The 27,960-nt window shown below is 39.6% G+C and overlaps 1 protein-coding gene across 2 annotated transcripts; it reads right to left on the minus strand.

Moving 5' to 3' along the window:
* On the minus strand, positions 1 to 27,867 carry LOC117304423 (mediator of DNA damage checkpoint protein 1-like). 2 transcript variants are annotated; one of them, XM_033788869.1, is made up of 23 exons: positions 27,667 to 27,867; positions 26,774 to 26,870; positions 26,204 to 26,320; positions 25,292 to 25,384; positions 24,666 to 24,758; positions 24,027 to 24,122; positions 15,440 to 15,638; positions 14,897 to 14,968; positions 13,897 to 13,929; positions 12,844 to 12,966; positions 11,900 to 12,001; positions 10,733 to 11,250; positions 10,022 to 10,370; positions 8,907 to 9,130; positions 8,631 to 8,840; positions 7,298 to 7,462; positions 4,892 to 6,277; positions 3,950 to 4,141; positions 3,175 to 3,243; positions 2,217 to 2,316; positions 1,495 to 1,676; positions 562 to 722; positions 1 to 404 (listed from the first exon to the last, which is right to left on the minus strand). In XM_033788869.1, the coding sequence occupies exons 2-23, from the start codon at positions 26,867 to 26,869 to the stop codon at positions 311 to 313; spliced, it is 4,674 nt and encodes a 1,557-aa protein (XP_033644760.1). In that variant the 5' UTR covers position 26,870; positions 27,667 to 27,867; the 3' UTR covers positions 1 to 310. The 2 variants fall into 2 exon arrangements, with proteins under 2 accessions (XP_033644760.1, XP_033644758.1); XM_033788867.1 differs by having other exon boundaries at positions 8,631 to 9,130.
* Positions 27,868 to 27,960: the final 93 nt, after the last annotated feature.

Raw genomic sequence — 27,960 nt, forward strand, 5'->3', positions numbered from 1 at the left:
GACTAGCTTGCTCTAGTCATTGTCAGGATACTAGAATTTCTTGTTTCAGGACAATTAGTTAAACCAATTTTTAAAAAGTATTGCATAGTGTAGACTACCCAAACAGATGAATTCAATTTGTAATTGTATTCTTCAACCCAAAGGCTATTTTCATGTTGCTAAGGACACTTCCATTGGAAATTCTTAAAGTCTATGAAAAACTTTTGAAGGGGCGAAGGCCAAGACCAGGGCAACAGAATTCCAGGCCTGCTTGACTATCACTTTAAAAAATCCCAGTTAGATAAAATGGCATCCCTGTAAAGAGCCCAAATCATCGTTTCCTTTTACTGCTGGAGGGAGTCTCGCTGACTTTACGCTTGGTGCCCCGCTCACTGGTTGATGGTGTTGAAGTAAAGAGCTGGTATGTGTGGGAAGTTAAGGTGGTTAAATCTATCATCCGACCAGTGTAGTGTCTTACCTTCCAGGAAATGCACTGGAATGCAAATGATCACTTGTTTTTTTCCAATAAGGGTGACACGGTTTATCACTGTATACTATTAAATTGTTATTTTCAAAGGATATAATTCAGGCTGGATCTCCTGCCTCAGCATCCCCGTTAGAATAAACTCAGCACTGACGATCTGTAGCCCCGCCTTGATGGCTGATTGACACTTGGCTTTATCCTCCTCGCATGATATGATGATGGTGTAGGGATCTGGCTTCACTGGCAAGCTGCTCAGGAACTAATGCATATTCAGATATTCATATTATTCAAATTAGTAAGAACTGCCTTGATGGCTGATTGACATTTGCTCTTCAAGCAGACTTGAATCCTCGATACTGATTGGTCAACCCATACCATCGAGAGGCGTGATATAAGCGTAAAAACGTGCAAAAGTGACTACATTATAATAATAATCTGGGATGCTAATCATCCTTACTTCCAGCTACATTGTAAGAGCTGAATTGCGAAGGAAGCGGCTACACAAAGCAGGCATGCAAAGGCGCCTCTGGCTGCCATCCACATCAACCCATTATGAACACGGAGCACAGCCAGAGATCGAAAGTGTTTGATTTTTCCTGAGGGAGGAAAACCGGATGGTCTGGGAAAACCCTCAACTCAAATATGGCCCTGGCAGGGTATCGAACCAGGGTCACCTTGGTGAGAGGCGAGCGCTTTACGCACAAGCCAACCAAACCCTCTTAGTGCAGAGTGCTACTGATCTACAAAGTAAACAATGAGTTTTAGTTTAGTTTTAGTTTTATTAGACTTTACACTGGCATAAAAATATAGAAATACAAATCGATACATAAAGAAATAAAGAATCAAATTAGCTATAAAAAATACCAAGCCAGTGAGTGACGAGGAGGAACAGGTGACCAGCACCTCTACAAAGCCGTCCTGTCACAAGAAATGTCCCCTGAAACCCACCCCATAGCAAAAAACCACCCAACCCACAAAAAAAAAAAAAAAAAAAAAAAAAAAAAAAAAAAAAAAGGGATTACAGTACTTACTTTCCCACCAGCACACAGAATGATTTCCTTCATTTGCTGTGGCTCAGGCTTGACACTTCCCGTCACAAACACACGATACTTGGTCATCACACCGCCCTGCAGCGCCCTCTGTTGAGATGTAACATGCGTAAAACCGTGCTGTTTCTCTGCTGCCTTGTCTTTGACTAAGTATGGCGCTGGGTCTGTGGAATATCAGTCCATCAATCAATTGTACACAGGCAACCCTCCTACTATCCGACTATTCAAAATCATCCACTGTGGTTTTGAGTGATAGATAAATTATGCCAGCCTGCAGTGTCATATCACATGGTGAATGTATCTACACAGTACAAAGTCAACCCTCCTACTGTCTGACCAGTCAACATCATCCACTGTGGCTTTGAATGAAAGATTGATTGTGTTGGTCTGCATAATGATGTCATGTGGTGAATGCATATACACATTACACACTTTACCCTCCTACTATCTGACCATTCAATATCATCCACTGTGGTTTTGAATGAATGATAAACTATGTCATCGGATAAATTGCATTTACTTTGTACACAGTCAACACTACAAGTCATTCCATGTCAACGAAATACTTTTGGAATGACAAAGAATCTTTGTCAATCACCAAAACAAGTACATCAAACACTGTGTTAGGCATAAAAGAGAAGAGTGAATGAATTGAAGAATATTATTTAAAAAAAAGGAAAAATCAACATTGTTTTGAAACTTACCAACAAATGTTTTACTGACTTTACACTTATCCAGCCAATCTGGAACAACGATTAAAGCACCCCTCGATAAGCAGCAAAGAAACTTCACTGTACGTCGAACCTTTGGAAGGGTTTAGACAAATGTGTTTTAAATAAAATGAAACTTAAGGTATTATACAGGATTGGCTGAGCTGACAAAATAGTCACGGACAGTGTTCATGCTTTGTGTGAATACATGAAACAGCAAACCTGTGAATATAAGGGTTTCATATGTTTTAAGAAACAGGAGTAAATAGAGGACACTAAGGATAATTTTGTGTATGTTTACACATTATCCTTAATTCTGGTTTTTACAACCGAACTCAGCAGTGGAGTTTACTTGGGTTGACGGATATAGTTTTCTCGAATCCGACTTCATATCAGCGGGAAATACTTCACAGAAAAAAAAGGGCTATACATGTAGTATGAACTTCACAATCAGTAAGCTTTCAGGCTTAAAACTAACTACTGTTGTTGTCATCCTTACCAATCCATTATAAAACATTTAAGTTTAGAATATCATTCAAATATCTTGAAAGATTCTGCTGAAAGGTGGTGTGAAAATCATTTTCTTTACAAAGTTCCAATACAAATTTACATTTTCCTCATAGAAGTGCCTTTAATTTGCTGCTCCACTTCAAGTGCAAAGTTCGAGGCCTGTGCTGAGGTGACTATACTAGGAGGCTATTGACCCATTTCACCTGACGTCATCATCAGAAAAATCTTGAATGCGCCATACTGGTGGGCAATTTCACTATGCGTTTACATAACTCTATGCCTAGAGTATGCTGTGCGTTATGCAGTGAAGTGCGCATTTTAGGCGACGCGGCACTATTACACCACGTAAACCAAACTGCCCACTAACAAGGTGAGCGTGGCATCAGTCGCCGCGTGTGACGCGCGTGCAAGGGGTCAATACACTGTTAGAACATAACCTCACCTTATCTGTGACGAGGTGTGTACAATCAAAGACTGATTCCACGAGCTCACCACCAAGGCTTGAAACAATCTGCACAAAGAACAAAATTAATAACATAGTGGTATTCGCATTGTGAGAAAGTAGAGGTTGCAAATTGTTAACCTACAAACGAACTTATAGTATAACCGCAAACAATTTTTACCAAGTCGAAGGCGAGGTCTTGTCACGCACAGTCACGGTCCTGCAAGGTTTTAAACGGCTCTTTAAGACCAATTCACTACTCTTTTATTCCCAGTCATAACTGCCTTTTTTGTTAAAAAGCATAATATAAAGGAAAATCTGTAAAACTTATGTGTTTTGTAAATGGACAATTCATATGCAACCCTCACTAATTTTACATTGAGTACGTGTATGTATTCATTAAATTTTGCATAAAATACCAACCGCATATGGCTATGAGTGTCAAATGGGCATCAGCCAACTCTGGTCTTAAAAAGTTACAGCTACGTACCGTTCAATGCCAGGTAAACATGGTCATGTGACCCCCTTTTAATCAATAGAACTGCCTAAACTTAAAAAATACTTTGCTGCCACAGTCAAGCATAGTTAGCAAACTTTGCAATCGTCCAACTTTTAATTAGCAAACTTGGCAATCGTCCAACTCTTAGTTAGCAAAACTGGCAATCGTCCAACTTTTAGTTCGCAAACTTGGCAATCGTCAAACTTTTAGTTCGCAAACTTTGCAATCATCCAACTTTTCCCTACTTATGAATACCTCATAATAAAAAAGGCTCACCTTCTGCCACGACTTGTCAATCACCCCAGTGAACATGACCTTTGGCTTGAGGTCACTAGGTCGTCTCCGTAGCGATGGACTCGCAACCTCCCCCTCAGGTGTTTCAGAGGCGCTGACCTTTTTGCCAGTCGAAGTGGACAAAGTAGGTGTGGATGCTCTCTTGCCACGCCTATTGTTAGGCGTGGTTAAAGACTGTAATAGACAAACGAATTAAGTTCTATGGTGTAACTTTCTGCATTCAATCAAATCATTTCATTTATTAATTCTAGTTGTGGAGCCGACGACTCTCAGAAGACAAACTTAAACACTAAACTAGCCAAGAATAGATAGAAGACGATAGAAGACAATAAAGGAAGTTTCAGTTTAAGATGTGGGAGGAAATCCGTTGAGAATTATTTAAGGGGAAACCAGGGGTGCAATCACTGCTTTATAGTGCTAGTCACTGTTGATCTTAGGAGGTGATTTCCACCTCTTGATAACCCTTGAAGTTATAGATTCCAATGAGCTTCTGCAAAGGTATCCCCATCACTAGAGAAATAGACTAAAGAGCATGACTTATTTTATTCAAAGACAAATACAACATTTTTTTGTTAACTAGGCAAACTTTAAAAAGTCTGAATGCAGATAAAAGTCTACAATTTCTCATCCCCGATTGAGGGGAAAGTTTGATTTACCTTTTCATTTTGGTTTTACCGTTATACACCAATGTGTGCTAGCACTGTATACTCTGCCTCTAGCTACCGGGCAATCTCGGTGGTCTAGTTGGTATGACACTGCTCTAGAATTGCAAAGGTTTTGGGTTCGAATCCCACCCGAGTAATATGCTTGTGACTTTTTTCACAGAACTCTGTACAATGTGCACACATATCGGTGTACATGGGTAAAACCAAAATGAATATTCTATCCCTGATGCAAATTTAACATCTATTAAATTTGATTTACCTGTTCTTCTTTCTTTGGAGTTTCCAGCACAGCAGCTTTCCTTCCCCTTTTCCCGCCTTTCCCTTGTGTCCCATCCTCTTTCTTATTAGTCCCTAAAGGTGACGCATCAGACTGCGACGCATCTGACCCTTGATCTTCATCCTTCGTTCCTCGTCGCTTACGGCCGCCTTTTTTCACTGGCTCCGGAGCAAGGAATGTTTCTTGCTCAGCAGAGGGCTTTGTAGAGGGTTTAGTGACAGTTTCCGCAGAGGAGGTTCTTGCTCGTCTTGAGCAAGATGGTTCTGAATTTGTTGCAGGAAGTGAACATCGCTCTTTGGTTTCCTTTGTCTGTTTTTTCTGAACTTTTTCTATACTTGGATCCGAGCTGAGTGTATTTGTTAACCTTGATGTATCTTCAGCAACAACATAGTCAGTGATAGACGACTGTTTTTGTCCCTTTCCCTTGGGCGTTTTAGTGGATTCCTGAAGTGTTTTAGCAGCGGCCTTAGGTTTCCTACCCCTCCGAGCAGAAACAGGAGTTTCTTTTACTTCGTTTGACTCTTGACTTACATCTGCTGCTTTCCTACCTCGTGTTGATCTTGTTCCTTTACTGCTACTATTGCTGTCTTCATCGACTGATTGTTTGCTTTTTGGTATCTTGTCAGATTCACTTTCCTGTCGACCGAGAGAAATCTTAAGTTTTGGAACTTTTGCCTGCCTGTTCACAGCTGGAGTATCTGTTTCTGGATCAGTAATAACTGAGCTTGAATACTTCCTCTTGGGTACGTTGGATGCTTTGGAAGCTGCTTCTTTGGAAGCTGCTTCTTTGGATGCTGCTTCTTTCGATGCTTTGCTCCTCCTTCCACGTCTAGGTTTCACCACCTCCTCACTTAACTTCCCATCGCAAACTGTCACCTCAGTAATGCCCAAAGCTTCCAAAGACCTCCCCGAAGGCTCCCCAACAGCAACTTGTAAGCTTGATGTGGACGACATTGACTCAGTGTCATCAGAATCCTCATCATGGACAGCCTTCTTGTAGCTTGCCTGTCTCCTAGAGGTCCTCCTAGCAGCTGGCTTATCAAGGATGTTGTTGTTGACTTCCTTCATCTCAAGCCCACTTGTTGACTTCCAGACCGGGCCCTGGTCCTCCTTTACTTCTACAGCGCTTTCTTCAGAATCCCCATCAACTGATTTCTTCTCTCCCTCAACCACATCTCGGCTTTCCTTTCTCTTTCGAGATGCCTCAGATGGAAGAGTAAGATCCTTAGATTTTCTCCTCGTTGGTTTGGCATCTGTCTCTGTGAATCTTGTCCTCTGGGGTTCTTTGACTTTAGGCTTCCTCCCTCGGGCAGATTTCCTGGTGGCTTTGGTCTCTTCTTGTGGAGAATCTTCTTCATCTGATTGAGTCTACAGAATTGCAAACATATAAATTGAGCAAGAATAATACAAAAAATTCATAACACCTGATGATACAAATCTGAGAAAAAAGGTGTGGTACATTTTTGAGGGGATTATATTGGTTCACTCATGACTTTTTTAGAGCAAAATTTGTAAAATGCATCAATGGATTTCAAAAACTAATGGAGCTTTCCATTTCATAGAGGAATTTTTTTGGTCAGTCAGAATGTCAAAATCAAGGCCTTTTGATTGAATGAACAAAAACATTCCCGTACAAAAATGTACAGACCCCCTTTTCTCAGAACGATGTCATCGGATGTTTTGGATGTTGACAAAATTTGCACTGGAAGGTTATTGAATACAGCGTTAATAAACACCATTATAGCGCGAGGATAAAGACTTGTATTTTCTCCCAATTCACATGAGGACTCTATCTATTGGAAAATGAGTACACCACAAAATGAACTTGACAATTCCATGAAGAAACAGATAAGATTGTTCCCTAATGTTGGAATACAAGCGAGACATGCACATCCTATTCAAGTCCTATTTAAAGTCACTGGACACCTTTGGTAGTTGTCACAGACCAGTCTTCTCACTTCTTGTATCTCAACATAGGCAAAAAATAACAAACCTGTGAAAATTTGAACTCAATTGGTCGTCGAAGTTGTGGCGAGAATAATGGAATAAAAAATATCTTTGTCACACGTAGTTGTGCGCTTTCAGATGTTTGAATTTGAGACCTCAAAATCTTGTTCTGAGATCTCAAAATCAAATTCAAATATTTTAGTGGGAAATAACTTCTTTCTCAAAAACGATGTTACTTCAGAGGGAGCCAATTCTCACAATGTTATATACTATCAACATCTCTCCATTGCCCGTTTACCAATAAAGTTTTAATGCTATGCCAGAAGTTTGAACACAAGCTGTAGCCTGTATAATGCTTAAATTACATTTGATACCTTTGTTTGTTGTTACCAATGTTGAAATAAATGTCAAGGGAGACTAGTACATCCTATTCCACCTTACCTGTTCCATGAAGGCCACTCTACGAACTCGTTGCGTCTGCTTCTTTTCAGGGCTTGCCATGGCAGAGCGTTCAGGCACTTTGCGGAGCATTGAGGAGACACGATGTGTTAAACCAACTAAAGGTCCCTCCTCTTCTTCTATTCCTTCTTGACTGTCTGGAACTTGCTGGAAATAAACCCCAAGAAAAAAATTACACCTTAAGGTGATTACTCACAGTTTTACCCATAGACCGATCTGTGTAGAACAATGGGTGCTTTACTCCATAGAATAATATATAAGAACGAGGGGGCGCACTGGTGATGCTTCTTGCACAAACGCGACAGGACTGCAAGGAGACATGCGCGCCATTCTGCACGCGCATTGAATATGAAGTACACGTTGGAATTTGTGTTTATTAAACGCTACGCGATGCTGTTTTGTCAACTTACAAAAAAGCCGCACAAACACACGCTGTGCGATGCCCGTTTTGTCAACTTTGAAAATGGCCGCCTGCGCACATGCCGGGTGGCGTATATGGGCTAGTGCGCCCTCTAGTTCTTATATATAACTCTATGGCTTTACTCAGTACTTTTCTGATAATTTACAGTCACAATGGAAAATTTGACGAAGTTGTTTGCGAAAGCTAAGCAACCTTTATCCTGCGGCAATAAATTTGTAATGTCATATTTTAAAAGATGTCTAATTTGTATCGGGGATAAAGACAATTATTTGTATGTAAAGCAGTTAGTATTTTCCGGAGTACTGTTAGCTTTAGGAAGTTCTAATCCTACATTTTAGCAGAAGGTACTGTAAAGATTCAATACCTGTTAAACTTGTATTGGAAATAAAGAATATTATTTGGTTTTACGCATTCACCAATAAATGTATAGCACTGTATAAACAGGACTTGGGACAGTCCTGAGTATACACATTACGTCAGTGTATGGGTAAAACAAAACAATAATCTCAAATTTTACCTCACAGTTGCATTTGCTTAAACGCATACTGGGTTTTTTTTAATCCAGGGGGATAACAGTTTATTTTCGACATTTCACAATCATAAATTAAATCATTATCACATTTAGATGAGAAAAGTGGAAAAAAAAAATCAAAACGATTACAAGGAATTCGAGCATTAAGTCCGGTTCAAACTTCATGCGAATGCGAAGCGAATTTAAAGTGAATTTGACGCCACTACTTTCCTTTTGCAGCGATATTCGCAAGTGAGTTGCGCAGAGTTGAACAGCAGCAAATTATTCGTTGCGAATGTGTGACGTCAACATTCGCATCCGTAGGAAGTATGAGCCGGGCTTTAGTCTTGACAAAGTACAGAGAAGAAACGTTTCTTTCTTACCGTTTCACTCTCCTCAATAGCTCCATACACCTGAGTAGCTAAAGTGAAGTCATCATCAGCATCATTCTCTCCTGGTTTGATTTCTTCCTTATTCAATCCCTCCTGCCTTCCTGCAATCCCATTCTCCACAACTCCCGACTGCTCCTTTGCGAGAGACGATGAGGGTTTCTCTCCTTCGGTCTCAGGGTTGGCTTCATCATCATCATCATCACTGGTATCCGCCCCGTATGCTTGTGTTGCCATGGTTGTATCATCATCTTCATGTGCATCAATCTCTCCTAGTTCCACCTCTTCCTTATTTAATCCCTCTCCCCCTCTTTCAGTTTCACCCTCCTTAACTGCCGAATGCTGCTTTGCGAGAGACGTTGATGGTTTCTCTACAGTGGCTTTATCACCATCACTGGTGTCCGCCCCGTATGCTTGAGTGGCCATAGTTGCATCATCATCTTCATCTTCTGCGCTGTACTGGAGGGTGGGGGCATTTGGGTCAGCTGTGGCAGCTTGTAGGAAATACACAAATGCAAGATTTTAGAAGCACACCAATAAGGTTATTCACACCAAAGGGACAATCCTTATGATACAAATACTGTCTCCAGAAATGGTTTACCATTCATTATGAAATGATTTGCCAAGTTGCCTCTATTTTCTTTCCAAGAAACTTTTTAAGACTCACAGTTTAGTGGCATTGCTTCATATAACCATTTCATCGTTTCATGATTTGTTGTTGCACGCAGAGGCTCCTGCATTATGTGCTATATAAACGTCTTCTATTATTTCATCTTATCACAGCATAAAAAAGAAAACATTTTCCTCTGTGCCAGCAACTCCTCGAGTCTGACCCAGCCCGTACCCTTAGATCTCAGGTTCCTCTGTGCCGGCAACTCCTCGAGTCTGACCCAGCCCGTAACCTTAGATCTCAGGTTCCTCTGTGCCGGCAACTCCTCGAGTCTGACCCAGCCCGTAACCTTAGATCTCAGGGTTTTCTCAGGATCCTCACTGTTCCCAAAAGCTCCGCCTTCTGCAACAGATCTATCCTCTTTGGCCCTTTTAATCTAGATGTTTCCCCAGTGTCTTCAAAATAGTGCCAAATGCGCTCCAACCACCACAGTGACTACTTTCACTTTCACCTGCCAAACCTTACTATAGGTTTTCTTGGTCAATTTCGACAAATGAGCAGCCAATTTTCATACGTTCGAATTATTATTTTGTTAAATCAAATGACGCAATCTCTACATTTGACTAATCATCAAACGAAATCGAATGACCCTTTTCAGTAGCATTCGATTTTGTGCGAAATAGAATAGCTTGGTGGTTTTAAAATTGGCTGCTCATTTACCGAAATTGACCGAGAAAACCTATACTATTATAAGTATTATTAATATGATTAATACCTGCTTCTGATTCTACGCCATCTGCTTGTTGAGTTTCCATCTCTGCAAATCCGACAGTCCCCCTAGCTTCACCATCAGCCAATGACATGTCTGTATCCATCGGCTCATCGTCATCGTTACTGTAAGCTAGCGTGGCTTCTTCTGAGTAACTCATCTTTGGTGCTTCATCCATCCCCTCATAAGCAAGTGTCGGTTCTTCAGCAATGTTAGCGACTGGTGGCTTAGTATTGGCTTGATCATGAACTGGTTTCCTGGAGTTCTTCATCTCTGGGCAATCATGATCAGAGTCGGAATCAGTAGTGACGTATGCCTGGGTTTCAGCGCCTGCCAAAGTTGATACATCCATGACCTGTAAAAGAACATTCAAAAGTTATATGATTTGGGGGTAGAACAAACAAAATTAATGTCCATAAATCTTCCTTGGTAAGAAGTACCGCAGCTGTTGAGTATAAAATAAAATTTCGCATTTGGAGTTTATCGCTCAGTGCTCAGTGTAATGCAAAAATGTTAATCGGTGTTTCACTATCCTCTCGTGACCCAGATGCCAATCGATTTGAACTTCTACAGGTTTGTCAGTTTGTGTATGTGGTGGATTACATAAAGTGCTTACACTACCAGCAACTTTTTTGCTCGCAAAACCAATTCTGTATAGCTCCTATTAGTACACAAATCACTTCTCAGGTTAACAAACAATCACAACATCATGTGTACCTCATCATCATCTTCTTCTGTTGTATAGGCAAGGGTTGGTTCTGTGGCAAGGTCCCCTCTTTCCTCCTCCTTGCTCCCTTCTATACCCATGTCATACTTCAGTGTCGGCTCCACCCCCTGCTCTCTCTTATCATCGTCCGTATCGCTCTCCGTCTTTGGAATGTCAGGAACAGTTTCTGCTTCGGCCTGCTTCGGTTTACAGTCTTCAAGACTTGCAGACTGCATGTCATATTTTAGAGTCGGCTCTAATACTGGCACCGATTTCGAACCAGGAACATCGACTGCTTCATCGGAATCCTCCGGACAAAAAGCCTGGGTTGCTAAGTCCGCAAACGCTAGTGTTTCAGCTTCCTCATTGTTGGGACCCTGAGGGTGCTCGTCGCTTTCGCTGGTAGTCTCGTCGTATGCCATTGTAGCTTCTTCCTCTATACCATGGTGATCAGAGGAGAGACTTCTTTGATATGGTTTGTTTTTATCATCGTCAGAAGAAAGGTTCAGTAGAAGTGTCGGTTCTAAACCTTTATGGGGGAAAACAATTTATAAACCTCTTAAAATTTATTTAAAGGAACTGTCCAACTAAACAAGTTCTAATACTACATTTGTAGGTATTAGGAAATTGGCAGGTAGTACTTCTTTTGGTCTTCTTAATTTCACAGCCACGAATTGAGTTCTTGACTAGTCCTCTGTTGTTTTGAATGATAAAACTATGCCAGTCTGCAATATGATATCATGTGATAAATGCATCACACACATTCTATTTTTTTACATCCCTGTGGCGAGGTAATTTGTGCCCAAACACACACCACTGATGATGACTAGAGCAAGCTTGTCGAAACGTTGAAACCAATTCAAGAACTGACTCTGCGATAGTGCAGTTAATTACGATCCTATACGCTAAAGTAGTAGTCCCAGCCAATTTTCTATACCTTCCGCCCAGGTAGCAGTAAAAAAAAAAGCAGGACAGTTCTTTTCAGAAATGAGAAGTCTCCTGCACATCCGATAAATTTACTCCGCGGTAGTAGAATAAAGAAAGACAGATCTCTAAAGAACAAACTCTACCTAGCAAGTAGATACACACATGGTGTTACCACAAACTAATAGGTTTGACACTTCTCTGGAAAATTCAACCTAGAGTAGGATAATTAAAAGACATCTTGATAAACTTACTTATTCTCTTCCTTCTTCTTGGGGTGTCTTCTTCCTCCGAGTCTGGTACAGTAAATGCTTGAGTAGGAGCATCAAACAGACTCTGTCTCACCTCCTCCTCTTCTATTAAAACAAAAAACCACATCATTGAATCAGTGAAAGATAGGCGGTTGTCCGAACAGCGACTTCGGCTATAGCTATGGCAAGATTGCACGCATCCGCTGATACTTGCATACGGGCTGATCTAGCTGGACCCAAAGTCACCGTTTCAGATACGGCCCTAATTTGATCACCTGGGCTCAATTTCATAAAGACTGTAAGCACAAAAACTTGCTAAGCACAGAAAAGTCTTGCTTAACAGAAATAGGTTTACCAGCCAAAATTACTTTAAGTTTACATTGTTGTGACTGGTGCCCCCCACTCAATGTTTGCTTAGCATAAAAGTTTGTTAGGAGGAATTTCTGCTTAACAGCTTTATAAAATTCCTGGTCATTTGTCTAAAGTTTTTACACAACTTCAGTCAAAAAGTTGTCTGATTTCGTAGAATTTAGTACTGAGGGCATCTAAGGGGAAAAATCCTTTTACCAAAAAGTTCTAAACAAAAAAAATAAGCAGAGAACCAGCCAAAAACAGCGCTGATAAACCGTTGTTTTGATTAGTAACTGTTTCAGGGCTCGATTTCACAAACCACTAAGGTTCGTCTTAAGATGAGTTGTTAGAATCAACATAATGATTTGTACTGTGACATCACCCATTGCTAAGCATTTAAGTTTGATAAACAGTTAACATCAATCTTAACTCTTTGTGAATCAAACCCCTGGGGTGGATTTCACAAAGACTCAGGACTATTCTTATCACGAGTTAGGACGAGTAGGACTAGCCTTAAGTTTTTGATATCTCCTAGGGCTAGTCCTAAGTTAGCTCTTTGTGAAATCGACCCCTGGGAAAGCAAGACCAGTGTTTACCTGCGTCGGAATCAGTCACTGTGGGATAAGCTTGGGTCTCTAGTTCAGCAAAATGTCCATAGGCTTGCGTTGGAGCTAGGGCTAGGGTGCTAATATCCAAGTCAGACTGCTCGTTCCTTTCATCTACATCAGAAAACAGTTTTAAAAGAACGTTAAAGACACTGGACACCTTTGGTTATCGTCAAAACCAGTCTTGTCACTTGGTGTATCTCAACATGTGCATAAAATAACAAATCTGTGATAATTTGGACTCCATTGGTCATCGAAGTTGCAAGACAATAATAGAAGATAAAACACTCTTGTTAAATAAATTTGTGTGCGTTCAGATGCCTAACAAAGGCTTCAGGCCTGAATTCTTTCAACAGATTCAAATCTTTGAGTAAGAAATTATCTCTTTTTCGAAAACTCCAATACTTTTTTACATTTCTCACAGTGTTTTATATTATCAACAGCTCTCCATTGCTCGTTACACAAGACCAGTCACTATTCGTCACATCAGAAAGACGAAGCAATAACCGTAAAGTGTCTCGCTTAAGGGCACAGGTGTCAAGAACAGGACTCGAACCCACACTCTGCTGATTAGAAACCACAGAGTCCGTTGCACAAAAGGGTGTCGTGGCCGAGTGGATAAGAACACCGAACTCAAGCTCTGGTGCTTCTGTTCAGCAGAGTGTGGGTTAGAATCCCGGTCATGACACTTGTGTCCCTGAGCAAGACACTTAACTATAATTGCTTCTCTCCATCCAGGGGTAAATGGGTACCTGTGAGGGCAGAGATGGTTCTTGTGATTGATTTAGCCGAGTAGCACATATTAATGTTGCACAAGGCTGTATACTCCCCACCAGGGAGCTGAGATGGTTTAAGGAGTGATTTAAGGCCCAGTGACCAGGGGTAATAATGTGAAGCACTTTGGGTTGCCCTCCGGGTGTGAAAAGCGCTATATAAAAACGGGTTATTATTATTATTATTATTATTGAAAACCTTTAAGATCTTAATCTTTAACAAAAGGTCTAGATTTTTTCGGTCTTAATCACAAGAACATGATATTCTTACCTTCATCAAAGGTGTCATTTATCACGGTGCTCTCTGGAACAAAGATAATAAAATTATAAAATTATAAAATAATCATCAAATATGCATCTTTGAGGTTGACATTGAAATTCGCCCACAACATAAGATGAGTGTTCAAAATAACAAAGTTATACTAGGACTGTGGAAAATTTCTTCAGACAGAAGGTGAAATGGATTGGAACTAGTATCTCTTTACTGGGTGAACCCTGTGGTATAGCGGTCAAAATGAATCTTGAATGAAGGAGCGTGTTCGAATCCCACCTTCGGTGCCAGTCAATTAGAAACACAAGTAATGGCCTCACAATTTGACATTTGACAACAATCTATCTCAAAGGCTTAATGACAGCACAAATTTAACCATTTAATTCACCTGGGCCCAAAATCATAGCGCTGCTTAGCGGCTGATTCTGTGCTTACTGTGCGGTTTCCATTTCATAACGCTGCTAACCGTAAGCACATGAAAAGTCATGCTAACCTTTCGGTGCTTACCGCACAAAAATAAATGCCGTCACAATGCAAATTCATGGTAAAAGCGCAATATGGCCGCCCAATTTTGCTGCTAACCTGTGAAATACGCTTGCACGAAAATTTACTTACCGTTAAGCAGCGCTATGAAATTGGCCCCCGATGTCATCATCACTATAATCTTGGTTGCGCCATTTTGGAAGTCAATGTCCTGGTTATTTATTTATACAGCGTATTGCAAATTTGAGCCGATACAGTGTTTACACGCTTTGACACACTTTGACTACCAAAATGGTGAGTGTGGTATATCACTGCACGTGACGTGCAAGCAGAGGTCTTTAAAAGAGTATTTGTGTATTTGGTGGAAAAGTTGCTTTGTGAAAAAAACCTCAGAGCTTAGAGCAGATAAACGCTGGAGATGGGCAAAGGAAAGAATTCGGACACGAGACACATATGGGGGCTTGGTAGAAGGAGTTGGCTAGTGTCAAAACAACAAACACAGTGTGAAATGTTTTACCGGCTAGTGGCTTGGTTCCGGGCGTCTCTTCTATACTGCGATGACACATAGAGTTATCAGCCCCTGATTTATCTGTTAAAAATTTTTAAAAATATCAAAAATGTTTCATCAGCAACTTTTACAAATAGATATTTTTTTAAAGCACTGGGCACTACTAGTATTTATTCAAAATAATTGTTAGCGTACGAACTTACTTGGTAACAAGCAATGGAGAGCTGTTGATAGTATAAAACATTGTGAAAAACGGCTCCCTCTGAAGTAACGTAGTTTTTGAGAAAGAGGTAATTACTCACTAAAATAATAAAAGACTTCTGCTGAAGCTTTTCATTAGGCATCTGAAAGCACACAAAGTAATACAACAAGTGTGTTTTTTCTTTCATTATTCTCTTGCAAATTTGATGACCAATTGAGCCAAAATGTTCACAGTTTTGTTATTTTATTCAGATGTTGGGATACACCAAGTGAGAAGACTGGTCTTTGACAATTGATTGATTTGAGGGAAGGTTTGAGACTTCATTGCAGGGGATTTATAACTACATGTACCTGGTTCAGTGGGAATATTCTCATCTGATGCCTCGGCAAAGATAAGAGTCGCTGGGTCTCTCTGAGGGGTCTCAAGGAGGATGGTCTTCTTCTCCTTGTTAAGATGATCATTCTCAATCTTCCTCTCTGTCTCTGAAGTACCATAAGCCTGAGTAGGTTGGAGGATGTCATAGCTGGAACTTGAACCAAAGTCTGCATCCTGAAACACCAATATGAAAATAATTGTTAAGTACTGGCGATAAAAATAAGTTTGTCTCAATAAGCCATTTGCGAGTTGGATTTGAATAATGTGTGGTACAATGACTTGCTTAGTCACAAGTTACTACTTACATTTGAATTCCTCAGACTACAGAGACAGTTGCTATGTCAAATGGTTCGGGCAAGCTTTTGCATAGCAACCTCCAGATGAGCAAACCATGGTACCATTGTGTAATACACATTCAATCAGAAATGCAAATGGATGTTCACCGTCTCTTACGCAACTATGCAAAAGCTTGCCCCTAGTCTGAGGAATTCAAATTTAAGTGGTAAGTTTTGATCAAGCACATCATTGTACCAGACAATATTCAAATCTAACACGCAATCGGCTTGTTGATTTGAAGATGCTATGTCAGATTTGTGGCCCCAAACATTAAAAAAAGATTTTTTGAGTGAATGGTATTTCAAAGAGTATCACCCGCTCTAACGAAAAGAAAGTTTTACTTTTAATGGTCAGGAACCGTGACAAAAATTTAAAACGTTTCTTATAAAACACATAAGAATTGGTCACGTGATATATTGTCGGGATCCCGACAAAAAATAATTTTGAGCACTTTATTTCACTGATACTAATAATTGGCGGACTTTTTCGAGCAATGGCTCAAATGAAAGCTTGTAACTTTCTCGACCCCCCATCAAAATACCTATTGAATTTTACATCAAAATTTTTGGGTCAAATCGGCCAAAAATCTGACATAGCATCTTTAAGCCTACTGAGTTGAGGAGCACTCCCAGGAGGAGGATGTGTGGAATAAAGATAGACATTTTCATTGTTGATAAACAAACTGCTAGTTGACATGGATGTCCGAATAATAGTCAATCATAACAGGGCCCAATTTCATGGTTCTGCTTACCGTAAGCAAAGAATCAGCACTTACGGAAGCAGGGAATTCTGCACTTATGGCAAGCATATTTCACGGGTTAGCAGGGAATTTGTGCACACGCGTACTCCAAATTCTTTGCTTAGACACCTAGTGCAGAAATTTAGCCCTTGCACAGTAAGTGAAGAATGGTAATCATAAGCACAGAATTTGGCGGCAAGCTGAGCCATGAAACTTGGGCAAGATGATGTGACAGAGTTCAACACTTCTGCAAACTTTCAATCGAACAATTTAAATAAGTGCTTTTTCCATTACTTCACCATTTTCTTCTTCTCGTTTTTTATTTTCTGAGATGGTGGCATAAACACAACACCATTGCCTCAGATCCTCTGTTCTCGAGTTTCTGACAGTTTTATGCCACTTTGTCTGAAACTGAATGGATTTTTAAAAAGCTAAGCATAACAAAAATTATGCTTAACAGAAAAAGGTGACCAGCCAAAATACCATATTACATACACCGTTTTTGACTGGTATCCTGCCCATCTCGTGTCAGCAGGAAAAATTAAAGCAATATTTCCTGCATAAAGCAACTCAATGAAATTGGGCAAACAAATAAACACACAAACTAAACAAGAAAATACTGCAGCTATTTCTTGATATTTATAAATCATCCTGAGTATTTTATTTCAGCATGAGGTTGTACACGCAAAAGCTTCAAACAGTTTTAACAGTAAATTCCTTTTCACACTGTTCTATTCCTGGGCAACCCTGGGGAATAACAACCGGGCCCTTTCACACTTGGATCACTTACCGATGATCTACCCCTGCAAAAGGGTGTACCCCTTTTTAAACATTTTGATACCTAGGCCCAAATTCATAGAGCTGCTAAGCACAAAGATGACATTTATTCCTTGATAAACTTGGTTGGTAATCCTGTTTATATCAAGGCAAAAGTTTCATGCTAAGCAAACTTTTGTGCCCTGGTCAAAATGCTCTGTGTGCTATAAGTAATATGCCGACTCCAAAACGGCACAATTAAGATTTAAAGTGAACTGGATCAGTCGAGTTACGAGTTAGTAGTAGAACTTTCTGAGTTACATGTAGTAGTAAGATTTTGCTGTAAGCATAAGGGGCCATTCAGAATAACAAATGTTTAAAAAAGATTGTATTTTCTTTTTCTTTCTTTTCTGTTTTAAATTCTCGATGGGTTGGTCAAAAGCAATTTATCACTGAAAATCAAAATTTAGTTTTTATTAAAAAAACAAAAAACATTTCTTTAAACAAACGTCGAAAAAGAAGGAAAAATACCAAGCTCATCAATTTCTTTCTTGATTTAACTGCTTAGTTGCTTGTTTATGGCAGGAAAAGCCATTGAAAACTACTGATGTTGGAGACCTTTGATCCACAAACATCTGGTCCGTTTGAGGAATTACTTTGTTCTTCAGTGTATAGACCGTATTCAATATGACGTCACCGTTCAAATATCTGCCCTACAAGATGGCGTTTGTGCGCGTGTGCGTGCGGGTGTGCATGCATGTGATGTAGAAATCAAATGGGGAATGTTGCGTGCTGCGTGCTTCATTGATGTATGCGTTTATAATTATTAATCGCCGTTTTGACCTACAAGATGGCGCATTTTATTGCAACAATGAGGTTATTCAATACGGTCAATGATTATATGATGATTAACATTGACTGTTCTGAACAGCCCCTACAACAACAAAAATAATAAATTACAGTATATAAATTCTTAGACTGTAGCCACTGAAACATTTTGAACCACAAATGTCTATATTATCCTATAGATTTTCTATAATTTCATAAAGTATGTACTGTAAGCATTAAAACTTGCTAAGCACACAAGTTTTTGCTTAACAGAAACCAGTTACCAACCAAAATTCCATCAAGTTTACATTGTTGCAACCAGTGCCCAGCACATTTTCTGCTTAGCACAGAAAGTTTCTAAGCAGTATTATCTACTTAAAAGCTTTCAGAGATTTGGCCAATGTTTTGTATTGACATGCTTGCCCATGGTTTTATGCTAACATACATGTACCTTCTACATTTCAAAAACAAAGTATCTACTTTGTATTTTTTCATTTAACATCAATTTAATTCCTTCTGCTACTAAGCTATAAAAGTAAACGAGTTGAAAGATCTGTGTATAGGGTACAAATGTAAGCATCATATTACCATAATCATTGCCATGCTTCCTGACCAAACACACAACTTCATAAGGCAAGACACAAAAAAGGGACCGGACAATGTTTTAACCCAGCCTTGTTTTTTAGTTTTTGGTTTAAAGGGAACGCCTACGTTTTTTAACCACTCTTAAAGCCATTGGACACTTTCAGAACAGAAAAAAAAAGAAAGTTCACAGATTTACAAATAACTTACAGGGTTTACAGAAGGTAATGAAGAAAGACTTCTCTTGAAATATTACTCCATGAAATGCTTTACTTTTTGAGAAAACATTAAAACAAATATCAATTCTCGATATCGAGAATTACAGATTTATTTTAAATACATGTCATGACACGGAGAAACGTGCAGAAACAAGGGTGGGTTTTCCCGTTATTTTCTCCCGACTCTGATGACAGATTGAGCCTAAATTTTCACAGGTTTGTTGTTTTTACATACATGTATAAGTTGTGATACACGAAGTGTGGACCTTTGGACAATACGGTTTACCGAAAGTGTCCAATGGGTTTAAATTTAATGTAAAAAACAACTTTGGTTAGAAACCTACAGCAGTGTTTGATAGTACAAAGCAAATCAAGAAACATTTCACTTCCAAGTAATGTGGTTATGTCAAAAGATAACAGTTTTTATGCCCCTAAAATTTTAATATGAGAAGTGTTATGTAACAGGAACTGCCACTGCCGTGAGGACCTCTACATGAGAGGCGGCGCTGCTCCAACCTCGACCGAGACAACCGAGGGTGCCGGGCCCTATGTCATGACTCTGCTTACTGCCGAATTCTGCGCTTACAATGACGATTCCCCACTTACGTGCAAGCGCCAAATTTCTGCGCTAGCCTTGTAAGCGTAGAATGCCTAGTATTGTGAAGTACGCACGCAGAGAAGCCAAAATTCGCCGCTAACCTGTGAAATACGCTTGCCCTAAGCACAGAATTCCCTGCTTCCATAAGTGCCGATTCTGTGCCTACGGTAAGCAGAGCCATGAAATTGGGCCCAGATCCATAGTCTCCAAAGACTGAGCTGACGCCAACTTAAGTTAAAAGTTCCTTCAAAGTTATCGCTCAATTCCATCAGGTTCGTGGCGGTCAACAATATTCACAACATATTAGCAAACAAAAGTTGGCTTCAAAACCTAAAGGTTATGAGCAATGTTTTAAGAGAGCTGGCTGATGAAGCTTGACGAAGGAGTAGGGTGAGACAGTTTCAGAGAATAGGGCCAGCATGGGAGAAGCTGCAGTCACCCATAGAGTGTAGGGATCTGGAACTTGAAGAAGGGAAGAGTCTGATGACCTCAGTTGCATTGGTGCCCTTGAAATGCTCCAGTAGAAATTTACAGTTTCTTCATAGAGTGCCCTTGCCCTTTCAAAATCGAAGCAATTACAGGCCTGTATGTCTGTATTGAATTCTGCATATAGACTTGTAAGGAGCCATCAATTGCGTGGAAGAGTAGTACCAGAATGACCGCTTCAAAGTACACAAAATGTGTGTACCGTTCTGCATTATGTTTGTTAAAGGCAGTGGACACTATTGGTAATTGTCAAAGACTAGCCTTCACAGTTGGTGTATCTCAACGTAAGCATAAAATAACAACCCAGTGAAAATTTGAGCTCAATCGGCGATTGAAGTTGCGAGACAATAATGAAAGAAAAAACATCCATGTTACATGGAGTTGTGTGCTTTCAGATGATTGATTTCGAGACCTCAAATTCTAAACTTGAGGTCCCGAAATCAAATTCGTTGAAAATTACTTCTTTCTCGAAAACTATGTCACTTCAGAGGGAGCTGTTTCTCACAATGTTTTATACCCCATTACTCGTCACCAAGAAAGGTTTTATGCTAATAATTATTTTGAGTAATTACCAATAGTGTCCACTGCCTTTAAGTCGTCTACGCCACCAAATGACTCAGAGGATCGTACATGTATGTCTGTATTGAAATCTGCATAATACAGACTGGTAGAGGTTTCAAAACCAGCAGAAGAATGGAAAAAGATGTAGCAGTTTATTATAATTGATGTTGATGAAGCCTTAGAAGAAGTGAGTTTACAATGTCAGGTTGTTATTTTCCCACTGACATCTGGCACACAAATGAACTTTCATCACTGCAAGATGCATCATTCCACTCAATGGTGATGAGGTTCCACAGCTCAACACAGCCCTGCACGTGCCCTCCATTCGGTTGCGAAGGCGTCCACACCTCAAAATCATAAGCCGTCCCATCGCTCCAAGTGAACTGACTGTCCGCATTTTCATCTGTCAGCCCAATCCACATTGCATCCCCTATGTCATGAGAGACAACCGACGTTTTCCACAACTCAACAAGGAAGTTATGGGTGCTTGGTTGGTGGATGGAAGCAAGGTGGCCCTGGCCATTACTGGTGAAGTACTGCTGGCAGTGCTCCTCGGCTTCTACCCACGTCTTCTGTGGGCCAAAGTAGCGGTAGCAGCTTCCTTGGAAGAACGACCAGAGCGATGGGCCACTCGGCAGCTTCAGAAAGTGCGATGATGGACAGCAACATGAAGGAGATTTTCACAATGACAGCCATTTTGAAGTCAGATTATCAAGTGTAACTTGTGCCGAAGGTGCAGGGAGACTTTATACAAGTTTCTTCTTATCAAACCAACATTCCACTACCCAGTTCTCACGCTCTGCATTCAGCACTCTAGTCCTTAGTAGTTTAGTCAGTGCACGTGATCACAAATCTTGTAGATGCGCGTACATTCATGAAAATTTGACATGTCGTCTGAGATCCGGGTTCTGCGCTTGTATTTCAGCATTAGTGTGGAATGTGATCGAACTGCACATGTTTATGTTTCAACCTGATTTAAATTACTCTGTTACTTAATACACTGCCAATGGTTCAATGTTTAATAGAACATTCTATTTTTTCAATACCAGGATAAATAAAAGGCGTTCTTCCTTAACAGTGGTCCAGAGGACCAGTTAGTGTTCTCTCCAATGGCTAGTTCAGTGTTAAAAAGCATCCCTATTTCATTTGAAAAACTTACTCATAAATACCTCAGACAGTTTCGCTATTCATATTGGTGGAGAGCGCTTCACGTGGGTGTGTATAAACCTTTAATTAAGACCAGTAAAAAGTGTTGAAACATGGGCGTGACACGCGAGTTTGCACCTGTGCTTAAAAGACAGTTTTTTTCGTTCCTATTGATCGAGAGCAACGGCCGAGACAGTTGTGCCACATCACGCGACACGCGCGACGCACACAGCATTCCCTTATAAGGAGTTGTTTACCCGAGGCCCTTGATTGGACCTTACCATTTCATAGCTGGAGGGGTGTTGTATTGAAAGAAATCATTGAAACATTATAATTTTGAATTTATTTTACTTTTTGACCATAAGTGTTGATGTTTTTTGACCGAAAACGTATTTATGAATGGGAATCAAAGTGTGTTGAATCGGTTTTCAACTAGTGGTTTAAACCCGCCGGGGCCTGGTTCTTGATAATTTACCTTGACTTCGTCTTGGTAAAATTATCAAGAACCAGGCCTCGCTGGGATTAAACCATTAGTTGAAAACCTCTTCACCACACATTGATTCCCTTACTAATGACAAGCTAACTGGTCCTGCTGGCCAGTCACTAAAAAGGTTAAAGACACTGGACACCTTTAGAAATTGTCAAAGACCAGTGTTCTCACTTGGTGTATCTCAACATATGCATAAAATAACAAACTTGTGAAAATTTGGACTCAATTGGTCATCGTAGTTGCAAGAAAATAATAAAGAAAAAAAACCTTATTGCACAAATTTGTGTGCTTTCAGTTGCATAAAAAATTGTCTCAGGCCTGAAGTCTACTATTATTTGAATGAGAAATTACCTCTTTCTCAAAAACTAGGGAGCAGTTTCTCAAAATGTTGGACAGCCTACTATCAGCAGCTCTCTATTGCTCGTTACCAAAGTAAGTTTTTTGCTAACATTTATTTGGAGTAATTACCAATAGTGTCAAGTGCCTTTAAGGGCAAACTCTGACTGTGCTGAATTCTTATGACCCTGAAGAATGAGACAATGTCAAACTAAACATCCTGTTACGTTGTTATCCAAGTGGGTTGTCCATATGCATTCTGTTTGATCGAATGTCAGCAATATTTTATTTCCATATCACTTGTTTTTTTGCGACCCTTACACATGATGCTAAGTAAACTAAATATTTGTTAGGTGGCTGATCATTAATAACATGCATTATCCTCGTTACTATGAAATAAAACTTTACAAACAAGTAAACAATTAAAACAATCAAGCTAAATCAACATTATCTGTTAATATAGGTCCAGGTTTACTCCTGGACGAAGAGAAGCAACTAGGGTTAAGTGTTTTGCTCAATGAAGGAAGTGACAAAAAACAACACAACAAATAAAAAAATCAAGCTAAATCAACATTTACATGTATCTGTCATTACAGGTCAAGATTTACTCCTGGATGGAGAGAAGCAATTAGGGTTTTTAGGGCAATTAAGTGTCTTGCTGTAGGATGCAAGTTTCAAAATGAAACGCAAACCAATTAACTGATGACTCAGCCACCAGACTGTTAGCTATAAATTATAAAAATCAAGCTAAATCAACATAATCTGTCAACACTGGTCCAGATTTACTCCCGGGAAAAAAAAGACAAATTAGGGTTAGGCGAAGTGTCTTGCTCAAAAAGACACTGGACACCTTGGGTATTTGTCAAAGACCAAGCCTTTTCCTGATGTATCACAACATATGCATAAAATGAAGATTTGAACTCAATTGGGTCGTCGAAGTTGCGAGATAATAATGAAAGAAAGAAGAAGAAAAACCTTGTCACACAAGTTGTGTGCTTTCCGATGCCGTGATTTCAAGACCTTAGCTGAGGTCTCAAATTCAATTCAAGTATTTGAGTGAGAAATTACTTTTTCCTTAAAAACTATGTTACTTCAGAGGGAGCCGTATCTCACAATGTTTAATACTTTCAAAAGCTCTCCATTACTCATTATCAAGTAAGTTTTTTCGTAACAATTATTTTGAGTAATTACTAATAATAATAATAATAATAATAATAATATGGATTTATAATGCGCACTTTTCCAGAAAACCAATCAAGGCGCCTACACAAAATGAAAACATTATACAATAGAAAATGAAGAATAAACAAAACATAATGAAACCCAATGAAAGTCTAAGTGAACAAGTGTGTTTTCAGTTCCCTCTAATAGTGTCCAGTGCCTTTAAGTGTCAAAATAGGATTCCATTTCCAAGCAATTAACTGATAACTCAGCCATCAGACTGGTAGTAATAAATGTGAAATAATAATAGCAATTCTCCTCTTACCTTCCCCTTGCTTGTCTTTTCTCCCACTTTGGGCAAATCTTGGAACATCAACTCAGAATCAGTGTCGGATCCATCATCACTCTCCGCTTCATACTTCTGTAAAAAAACAAATAAAAACGAGCTTATTACTCGGGTGGGATTCGATCCCACAACAGTTCCCATTCTAGAGCAGATGGGCCCACAAGATCACAAAAAGTCTGTGGTAGCCAGAGGCGAACCAAATGCTCACTTCTAAAAAAAATATATCTGTGAAAAAATTCCGAGCAAAAAAGGTCCAAACTTTTAGAGCATTCTATAATACAGTATTGGTTAAACATGTACAGTGTTGTGGGGTTTTTTCAATCACTTTTTCTAACTCAAAAAAGTTTAAAACTATCAAGAGCTGCAGCCTATGGCCAAACAAGTCAGTCCTACAGTCTAGGGTGTTTTTTATTTCATTATTTTCTTGCAAATTCGATGACCAATTTAGCTCAAAATTTTCGCAGGTTTGTTAATATTTTATGCATAAGTTTGGATACACCAAGTGTGAACACTGGTCTTTGACAATTAACAAATGTGTCCAGTGCCTTTGAGAAATGGTGAAGAGGTTTCCCTTCTTCATTGGAGTGAAACCGGCTAGAAACAAAGAAGAGATCTTACCTTTTCAACTTGGATGAACTGACAAGTAACATCACCAAAGATAAGGGAGTCATCGTGATGGAGCTCGTACCGTACAGAAGGCTTTAGAAACAACTATGTGAAAATAAAGAACATAATGACCATTGAAACGGCTGCATGGGGAAACTTCATAAAAATTGTTTAACCTTTTACGTTTCAATTTTTGTTATATTCAAACCTCGGCTTGCAATTAGCGCTGCTCCAAAAATGCAGGTTATAAGTCGAGCTGCGTTTCAAATGCGTACGCAGTGCATACCCAGGGCGCAGAGCCTAAGCCTAAGTCGGAGACCAAGCCGAGGTTTGAGAAAGGCCCAAGGGCCCAATTTCATAGAGCTGCTAAGCACAAAAACCTGCTAAGCATGAAATTTCTTCCTCAATAAAAACAGGATTATCAACCAAATTTCCATTTGTTGCATATTGCTTGTTACTAGTATTCAACTGTTGTTTGCTTATCCTGAAAATCCCGTGGAAATTTGGTTGGTAATCCTGTTTTTATCAAGGAAGAAATTTCATGCTAATAACCAAATTTGTGTGCTTAGCAGCTCTATGAAATTGGGCCCAGGTCTACTGTCTCATTAAACAGAGGAGGTTACCAGACTATTCCTTACCTTTCCTCTTCTGGTCTTGTTCCTGCTCTCCATATCATAGATAAGATGGGAGTCTCCTTGGATCTCTATACATGCATGCCTCTTGGACAAAGCCTATTGGTTAAAATAATATTTTACAGTCACACATCAAATCCACCCACAGTCCAACGTCAAACACCCTGATCTCTCAGATTGTTAATAAAAAACTATGGCCGACCTGCACGTGCACATTTGCCAACAATTTCGAGTGGAATGAGTTGTGCGACCCAACTGTTGGGGAACATACATTTGGGGTATTGGTGGGTGGTTTTTAAAAGGGCGAACAACAACACAATAAGCAGACGATATTGTTTTCTTGTCGCAAACATAATTATAGTGTGTTTTTCAGTAGTTGATAAAGCAGTCAGGTGGAGTTGAAATAACAGGTTTGTTGGTTGATATCACGACAGACAAAAGAGGATTAAAATAAACCTACAATACAGCAAAAACCAACATTACTATAACATAACTACACGCGGTGTCACCATCTTCATTACAGAGCACGCCATATTGACTTCACAAAGTGCGCAACCAATCGTTTGCGCAAACGGTTTCAATATGTTTGTGCAAGTGGAACACACCCATACTGTTTCCTCCTATCACAATTTTTAAGCATTTTTTCTTGCTTTGCTAAGATGTGTATGTGGAAGAACTCTTTGGAATTCTTCGCATGGTGCATGTTTCCCTCAATCCAACACACTAGACTGTTTTAAGAGGAATATCAACTCCTTCGTTGAGTTATTCTCATCTTACGTGTACATTATTGTAGCCCCTTACAGAGAGTGTTTTTATGGGTAAGCCCAGGAAACATTTAATGACAAATTCTCATCTTAAACCTCACATTCATGACCCCTCCGGCTGGCCACTCTTTGCATTGGCAAGAATCTTCTTTACCTTAAGGGGGATACAGATCTGGTTGCTCTCATGCCGGCCGATGAAATTATCGCCCTCAAACACAGGAAAGAGAGTTTCTTGGAAGCTTTTCTGACTGAAAACCTTGAGTTGACCCACCTGTTAATACAAAGTAATAAGAGTAATAATCTAATACAAAAGTTTTGTATAAAGCATTTCATCACAATGTATGTCAAAGTTTTGAATTATGAGCATATCATTTGACTTGTGTGTGTGTGTATTCCTCACTTCTAGGCATAATAATGAATGGCATTTTAAATATGCTCTACTTAGAAAACTAAACCACAGCGCTTACAAAAATATCTACTACAGGAAAATAAATAAATAAATAAATGAACAATCAATAGAATGAATGAAATGAAAGCCACCTGAATGCAAGTTGATCCCACGCTTACAAGGCTAACGCACAGGGGAAATGGTTATCATAAACGCAGAACTTGCATCTAGCAGAGCCATAAAATTGGGCCCGGAGCTCCAGTCTGGTGCTCTTATCCGCTTGGCCATGACGTGCCACAAACATTAAAGGGATTTAAAGGTAATGACTAAACTCACAGGTTGTTTATTCTCTGGATCTCCAAGATCGTCCGTGTCATCGCTGTAGTCATCTAATGCAATGGCTTGAGTCTGATCGAACCCATCAAACTCCATCCTGCAAAGAGGGTTCCAAGAATCAATGTCAGTAACAAGTTGTTTGGGTGTGAGGGTTTGTGATATTTGTGGTAATAAAACCAAACCAAAAGACTCTTAAAAGAGACTGGCACCATGAGCTGTAGGCCTGAGAAGATGAAGAAAAAACAAGTTTTTGATGTGTTCTCTAGACTCCAGCATGTTAACACTAAAAAAGCAACTGGCGTACCACCACGCTGATTATCCAGATTATATCGCAGTTATCCTTGCATTAGCTGAGATAATTTATTAATTTTAATCCTCGACGACATGGTCATAAGTTATGAGGAGAACTCAAATATTACTATCTTGACTATCGTTACTTACACATAATTATGAATATGGCCATGATGATGGCGAAACGCTGAGGAGTCAAGATACAGTGACCAAGAATTACATAAGTTTGTTTATGTCTTGTCATGCTTGTTACACGCGCACGGCATCAGACAATAATAAGATCCAACCTGAAATTTGTTTAACGTTGGGAGCTGCATTATTTCACAAGAATGACAGATTTGTGAGTCAAAGACCAAAAACCATCGCAGAAATATGCTGCCCTCGAACATGTTGAATGTGATTGTGAATCTGTTGAAATTAATGGCTTCTTCAAAAACCTTATCAACTGCAGGTAAGATTTGAGTTATGTGAAGCTTTGTAATTTTTCAACCCCAGAAACGGGCCCTTAAATGTGAAGGATTCTGTATACGTTTACAGCACAGATGCAGAGTAGCCTACTATATTATACAGGGCTATATTAAAGTAGAAAGTACATGACTTACGAGTACTTCTTGTTTACTTTAGTTGTCAGTCACTCACTCACTCACTGTTGTTGTGTCTCTCGACGGTGGCTCACTCACTCACAGTGCAAGTAGATAACTCAGAAACACAAAAGTTTGTTACAATTTCATGAATAACAGAGTTCTGAAAAGAAGCTACATTGGAGAAAAAAACAAAAATGAACCTTTGTACCTAAAGTTGGAAGTTTTCCTCAATTTAATTTATAACTAACAAATTTGTGTTCCCCGGCACATGATCTTCTTTCAATGTCTGCTTAGTAAATAGTTGGCACGGAA

This window comes from Asterias rubens, chromosome 21 (assembly GCF_902459465.1).
Source record: "Asterias rubens chromosome 21, eAstRub1.3, whole genome shotgun sequence".
Taxonomy (NCBI): domain Eukaryota; kingdom Metazoa; phylum Echinodermata; class Asteroidea; order Forcipulatida; family Asteriidae; genus Asterias; species Asterias rubens.

Bases quoted from the DNA above. Each gene is read 5' to 3' on its own strand.
- LOC117304423 (XM_033788867.1), bottom strand. From the start codon at position 26,869: ATGGAGTTTGATGGGTTCGATCAGACTCAAGCCATTGCATTAGATGAC. The intron at 12,967-13,896 runs GTAAGAATATCA...TTTCTGATGTAG, and splicing joins AAATGACACCTTTGATGAAG to ATGAAAGGAACGAGCAGTCT. The intron at 12,002-12,843 runs GTAAACACTGGT...TTGTTTTAATAG, and splicing joins AGTGACTGATTCCGACGCAG to AAGAGGAGGAGGTGAGACAG.